The sequence below is a fragment of the Neopsephotus bourkii genome, unplaced genomic scaffold (assembly GCF_033783945.1).
Source record: "Neopsephotus bourkii isolate Nb327-2 ecotype Australia unplaced genomic scaffold, CSIRO-AGI_Nbou_v1 NB_542, whole genome shotgun sequence".
Lineage (NCBI taxonomy): Eukaryota > Metazoa > Chordata > Aves > Psittaciformes > Psittacidae > Neopsephotus > Neopsephotus bourkii.
The window spans coordinates 45,913-52,789 of NW_026901043.1; the positions used below are offsets into that span (position 1 = coordinate 45,913).

General features: G+C 54.8%; 1 protein-coding gene across 1 annotated transcript; it reads right to left on the minus strand.

Moving 5' to 3' along the window:
• Nucleotides 1-1,133: 1,133 nt before the first annotated feature.
• LOC133210949 (uncharacterized) lies at nucleotides 1,134-6,293 on the minus strand. The gene is made up of 4 exons (XM_061350842.1): nucleotides 6,237-6,293; nucleotides 5,831-5,971; nucleotides 3,325-3,592; nucleotides 1,134-3,208 (listed from the first exon to the last, which is right to left on the minus strand). The coding sequence occupies exons 1-4, from the start codon at nucleotides 6,291-6,293 to the stop codon at nucleotides 1,134-1,136; spliced, it is 2,541 nt and encodes an 846-aa protein (XP_061206826.1).
• Between the last annotated feature and the right edge of the window lie 584 nt (nucleotides 6,294-6,877).

Consider the following 6,877-nt stretch of genomic DNA (forward strand, 5'->3'; position numbering starts at 1 on the left):
GCTTTCTTGTCAGACCCTCTAGGTATTGGTAGGCTTCTGTGAGATCCTTTTGTCCTTTGGTAGGGACTGCCAGACTACTTGCACATTTAATTACTCTCATTTACCAATTCTCAGGTTCTTTGAGACCTGCTTGGACTCCTGACTCTCTGTGCTACTCAGGGAAATACAGGCTTGCTACTGCTCTTTGAAGGGATGGTTTGACCTCCCTGTTCCTCAGACTGTATGTACATCATAGGATTCAGCGTGGGAATCACCGGAGCATAAATGAAGCAAGGCTTATTGTGCTCCATAGAGAATTGTGAATTGTGTGTACATGAAGCAGCCTGTTCCATAAAACATGGCAGCAGGAATCGGGTGGGAAGCAGAGGTGGAGAAGGCTTTTTGCCTGCCTTGGGACTTAGATCTTGTGAATGGCAACTGTGATGCAGGTGTAGGAGATGAGAATGAGAATCGTGGCTGAGGTGATGAGCACAGCCGCACAGGTGAAGTGGTCCATGATGTATGCGTTGGAGCAGGACAGCTTCGGGATGCGGGGCACAGCATAGAAATGTTACTACAGCAAGTGGCCCAAGAGACCTACTGTAGGCATCGAGGACCTCAGCCCTGCAGCTGGACACTGGCATCATCTTGTCTGGTTAATGAGCTTGTGTCTGGGCAAACCACTGTGGAGCTGCCCCTGAGAGGCAGCTACAGGCATGCAGAACGCCCTGTGGTCCCCAAAGGTGCCTGGGATGGGGCTGGAGGGAGCTGCTCTCAGGGAAGGCTTGGAGAAGAAGTGAAGTTGAGCCAAAGGACCTGCCCTGCAGGGTGGCAGAAGGAGCTGACCAGGGCAGGGCTGAGAAGGAGCTTTAGGAGCAGCAACCACCTTGCCCAGGTTTCTCCTCTTGGCCCGGTCCTCCTGCTGGGACAGCACAGCTTCCCCTGTGCCCCTGAGCCCACCTTTCCTTTCCCTTCCCATCCCCAACACCCCCTGCCCCTCCTGCAGGGGTTAGTCCACTTGCATGGCTCTTTGCAGAACTATCAACATGTTTATTTACAAGAACAGAGGGCTCACGGAGAACAGGAGCCCTGGGAAGCCTGGCCCTGCCTCTCTGCACCACGGCAGCTGCATTCAGTGGGAGACCTTTCCGGGGTCAGGAGACCTTCCTTCGCCGCTGCCGAATCCTCTCCAGCACCGCACGCAGGGTATTCCTGGTCGATGCTGCTGCAGTGTCCTGGGCATCCGGGGCTGGGCATGGTTGGCAAGAACTCACGTTCCTGGTGACAGAGGAACCGCAGTGCTGCTGCGAGGATGGGCTGTGCTGGCTGGGGATCCCCTCTGGGCAGCAGGGGTTTGGGCTTCGATCCATCTTGGGTGGTCTTCCCTGTGAGAGGCCATCAGGAGTCCATCTGCGTTGCCTCTCCGTGCTCCAGGGGGTGCCCTGGGACCATGTCCCACAGCGCTTGGATGCTGCATTCCCTTCCCTGCTGGTGCTGCTTTTCAGAGGGTCTATCCCACTTGGGAAGCTGCCATTGTCAGGCCTAGCTTGTTTCTTGCAGCAGCAACAATGGCTCTGTGGGGCTCCTGGAGCACGTACCATGAAGCCTTCATGGGTTGAGCACATGTGTGCTCCCTGTGCCTTCTCTGGCTTGGTGTCCACAGCAGGAAACGTTTGGACAAGACCTGGGGACACAAGGGTGGATGCTGGCCCTGGCGAGTCCTTCACCATCCCACAGGGTGTCCTTGGCGCATCCTTGGTGTCTGTGCCCATCTCATTCCCAGAGCTGCAGGATGTCCTGGGCAGGGTCCTGGCCTCCAGGAATGCCTGGCTGCTCTCCTCCCCTGGAACGGGGCTGCAGGAGGAGACGCAATACAGGCAGGAGCACGGTGTCATGGGGAGCACAGTGCAGGTGAGGGATGCCTGAACCTGCTCCTGCAGGACCCATTCCTTCTGCCTGAGCTGCTTTGCTTTTGCCACGTGTGCAGAGCACTTGTTTGGCAGCAGATTCCCAGCCCCAGCCTGCCTCCGTCTGGGCTGTGAGCACCGCAACATGCCCGTGGACTTCTGCGCTGCCTTGGGGAGCGTTTGGAGTTTTATCTCCGGGCATTTTCTTGCTGTGTGTATCAAGAGCTTGCTGTGGACCTCCTGGTTCAGCTGCAGTGTTGATTTCCTGCTAGACGCTGTGGCACAGGCCGAGGTCCTGTCCTCAGCATGGGCCTGGCCAGTGCCTTGTGTGGGGATGTTCATCTGACAGGCAGCATCTTTCTTCAGGAGCATGGAAGCTGCTCCTGCTTCTGGTCCTGCTGCTCGGTTATCCAGGCTGGGAAGGGGAGGTGGGGCCGTGGCTAAATCAAAAGGCGACAGGTACTCCTTGTCCCACGGTGACAAACCCCTACCCAAGTGAAGGAGGCTCTTCCTCAGTGTATCCTCCTCTGGTGCTTGGATGGCTGGTTTCTCCTCAGATCCATGTGGGCTCTGTGGCTCCTGCTGTCCTGCTTTGTGCTGTCCCACTGCACTGGCATTGCCCGGGGCCATGGGCTCCCCAGCTCTTCTCTCCTTTGGCAGCTTTGGGACCAAGAATCCAAGCAGTGGTGGAGGGCACAGCATCTGCAGTGCCAGGGACTCCTTGGTGGCATTTGGGTCCCCCCTTGGCCTCCTCACTTCCTTCTCTTCGTTTTTGTCCATAGTAGCGTTTGCCTTGGCCTGCATCGCAGGGCACAGGTCGTGCCTCAGCAAGGGCTGGCTCTGTCCTGGCAGGATGAGCTTGGGCAGGACACGGAGGCAGCCCTGCTGCTGTGCTGCTTGCTCCTGGGACTGCTGCACCGGCATTGGCGGGGCCCCCATCCGTATCTCCAGGGCTTTCTGAGCCACGTGTGTCTTTAGGGCTGAAGAGACTCTGCCAGGACACGTGTGGTCGAGGAAGCAAACAGACCTCTCCTCCATAGGGGCTCCTCCATCTCGAGTCAAGTGTGTGGCTGTCAGGTTCTCGGGGCGACTGATGCTCTTGGGGTAACTGGGGGAGCCGCAGCAGCTCAGCTGCTCCTTCTCCACCAGCTCCTCCAGGTCCTGCCATAGCACCTGCCATGTGCCAGCATCCAGAGCGGCTGCAGCTCCTCTCCCAGCCCACGCTGACAGCACCAGCTCCTGCAGCTCCTGCGCAGCCTTGATGCAGTCAGTGCAGCCAGGCCTGCAGCGCCAGGGCCCACACAGGGGGGACACAGCGTTACCTGCAACCGAGGGAGGGGTTCCTGAGTGTCGGGGTGCCGGAACCAACCTGGGACCGTACACCCAGCCTGCTCCACATGGGGCTGGGCTCCTCTGGGGGGACCTGCTGGGGACTTACATGGCTCTGCTGCACGAAATCGCCTCCTCCATATCCACCGTTGCTTGCCCTGGCCATCACCCTGTGGGAAGAGCAGTGTGGCACAGTCACCTTCCTGGGGACAGCCACCACCAGTGCTGGGGCAAAGTGGGCCCCATGGCCACAAGCGACCCCACTGGCAAGTACTGATGGCAAGCAGGATGGCCCCAGCAGCCAGGATGAGGATGCTGAGGCCCAGAAGAAAGCTGCTGTTGCTCATGTGCACTGCCCGTGACGAGCACACTGGGAGCTGTGGAACAGTGGCATGGGTTGCTGTGAAGTTAGAGCCTGCTGCTGAGAACAGCCGAGTGATGTTGCAGGCCACATTACTCCAGCACTGTGGGCATCCTGCTGCTGCTGCTGCTTCATGAGCCCTAAATATCCTTGTGCTGATACGGGTCTTGAAACTGGAAGGAAATCATGGGTCAAAGAGGACAGCCATCCTTGTGCTCACTGTCTCCTTGTGTGTGACTCCCCTGAGACACCTCAGTTTTGCCTTCTTCTCTTAGCAGAACCATAATAATACATATCCTTAACACATAGCATAGCCATCCAGGGGTGCGTGACAGCCTGTACTGCTGTCACAATGGACATTGTGCTCAGGATGACATTTGTCAGTGGTGGGGTATTAGTGTTCAATTTCCTGTAATCAGTTTGTACAGTCCCAGACTGGTTTGAGTTGGAAGGGACCTTCAAGCTCATCCAGTTCTAATCTAGCCTTCAACACTGCCAGGAATGGGGCAGCCACAGCTTCTCTGGGCACCTTGTGCCAGCGCCTCAGCACCCTCACAAGGAAGAACTTCTGCCTCAGAGCTCATCTCATCTCCCCTGTCAGTTTAACATGGCAAGGATTACATGCCGAGGATTGCTGACCCAGTGAAACAAGCAGCCTTTATAAGAGAGCTACAAGGGACAGACAGAAAGGGAGGGGAATCACTGTTTGAGGTGTTGCTGGTCCTCATACAACAACACACATGCAAGCTGAATTCCAGTCCACAGTCTCCTTTTTCAATTGAGAGGGAGTTCACATCACTGCCAGTCTTCCCCATTGGACCATTAAGTTGTATTTTTACTGATTCATGGTCTGTGGTACTCTGAGAGTAATACTAGATGGCTGATCAACAGATGACTTGTCCCTGAAAGCACAACCGCATCAGAAGAGAGACACAAAGTCCTCTCCTAAGCTCAGAGAAGCAGTGTCCACAGCCTGTACATAGATGTTTGCACTCTGGATGCTTCCTGGAATTTGAATGTTTCTTTCTCTACATTGATTACTAGAGCAGTAGAAGTTTAAGCTTAGAGGAGTAACTTAATTGTTTAAGTTGACTGATGAACCCCATATTACCAATATCAAATGATAGCGCAGAGACATGAATAAGAATCCAAACATGATAATCTCCCCCTATTCTGGGCTGGCTTTCCCACATCATTTCCCCCCAAACCAGAGCATCCATTTCATCCCTTTCATGTGTCATGGTTTAGCCTCTCCCCAGAGATTTTGAAGGTCTAGACATATCCATCACTGGCTACTGCAAGCCTCTGTGGAGCTTTCCCGTCTCATCAAAGACAGTTTGAAATAGGAAAGGTAAAGATCAGTTCTGCCGTGGTGTTTTGTTTTCCTCCCATGTGATTGTTTTGCTCAAGTTCTAGTGTCTTGCCTCAGGGATGTCTTCTCTGAACTCTTTACCCCAAAGCTTCTGCCTGTGTTCTGCGTGAGTGCAGGGGGACAGGGTATGGGGATAGGGAAGATAGAATCTGTTTGGTGTAATTTCAGCAGCGTAAAATTCAACCAGGCAAGGCTGATCTAACCATTGAGGCTTATTTTGTAGTCAGTGTAAGGAGGGAGAGACCTGCAGGAAGCAAAACATGCTATTTCCCTTGAAATTATTTTACAGTGGGATGAGTCAATCTTTGGAAGAGTCCATTTCTTGCCAATGATAGCTAAAAAGATAACTAAAAGAACCTGGCTAACTTTTAGATGCCTAAAACTAGTTAGGATGATTTTTCATGCATTTTGAGGGCTCCTCTGACCTCCAGAGCCTTTGAGGTCTGCTGTTGCGCCAACACAAGTTTCATGACATACAAAGTTATCCTCTTTCCATTTAGATGTTACTGGAGACTACTGGGAGGAACGTCTCGAGTTCAGAAGCAATAAAACTGTAAGACCTTACGTGCTTGCCTCTGGACATATATAGTATCATAGAATGTTTTGGGTTGGAAAGGACCTTAAGATCATCCAGTTCCAGCCCCCTGCCATGGGCAGGGACACCTCACCCTAGACCTTGCCACCCACGGCTCTGTCCAGCCTGGCCTTGAACAATGCCAGGACACGGAAGCAGCCCTGCTGCTGTGCTGCTTGCTCCTGGGACTGCTGCACTGGCATGGGCCGGGCCCCCATTCATAGCTGGGCTTTCTAAACCATGTGCATCTTTAGGGCTGAAGAGACTCTGCCAGCACACGTGTGGTCAAGGAAGGAAAGAGACCTCACCTGCTTAGAGGCTCCTCCATCTCGAGTCAGGAGCGTGGCTGTCAGGTTCTCGGGGCGACTGATGCTCTGGGGGTAACTGGGGGAGCCGCAGCAGCTCAGCTGCTCCTTCTCCACCAGCTCCTCCAGGTCCTGCCATAGCACCTGCCATGTGCCAGCATCCAGAGCAACTGCAGCTCCTCTCCCAGCCCACGCTGACAGCACCAGCTCCTGCAGCTCCTGCGCAGCCTTGATGCAGTCAGTGCAGCCAGGCCTGCAGCGCCGGGGCCCACACAGGGGGGACACAGCGTTACCTGCAACCGAGGGAGGGGTTCCTGAGTGTTGGGGTGCCAGAACCAACCTGGGACCGTACACCCAGCCTGATCCACATGGGGCTGGGCTCCTCTGGGGGGACCTGCTGGGGACTTACGTGGCTCTGCTGCCCAAAATCGCCACCTCCATCTCCGCTGTTGCTTGCCCTGGCCATCACCCTCTGGGAACAGCAGTGTGGCACAGTCACCTTCTTGGGGACAGCCACCACCAGTGCTGGGACAAAGTGGGCCGCATGGCCACAAGCGACCCTGTCTGCGACGGCTGATGGCAAGCAGGATGGCCCCAGCAGCCAGGATGAGGATGCTGAGGCCCAGAAGAAAGCTGCTGCTGCTCATGTCCTCTGCCCGTGACGACCACACTGGGAGCTCTGGAACAGTGGCACTTGTTGCTGTGAAGGTGCCACACCCTGTATTGATGTCACAATGGAGGCTGTGCTCAGGGTGGCAGTTGTCAGTGGTGGGGTATTAGTGTTCAATTTCCTGTAATCAGTTTGTAAAATCCCGGGCTGGTTTGAGTTGGGAGAGACCTTCAAGCTCATCCAGTTCCAATCTGGCCTTGAACACTGCCAGGGATGGGGCAGCCACAGCTTCTCTGGGCACCCTGTGCCAGTGCCTTCCTCACAAGGAAGAACTTCTGCCTAAGAGCTTATCTCATGTCCCCTCTCTGTCAGTTTAACATGGGAAGGATTACATGCCGACGACTGATGACCTTGTGAAACAAGCAGCCTTTATATGAGAG

Excerpts from the sequence above, each read along its gene's own strand:
- LOC133210949 (XM_061350842.1), bottom strand. The coding sequence starts at position 6,293 with ATGGCCAGGGCAAGCAACAGCGGAGATGGAGGTGGCGATTTTGGGCAG. Across the intron at positions 5,972-6,236 it reads ATTTTGGGCAGCAGAGCCAC|GTGCTATGGCAGGACCTGGA; the intron begins GTAAGTCCCCAG and ends GGCACATGGCAG. Across the intron at positions 3,209-3,324 it reads ATTTCGTGCAGCAGAGCCAT|GTAACGCTGTGTCCCCCCTG; the intron begins GTAAGTCCCCAG and ends CCTCGGTTGCAG.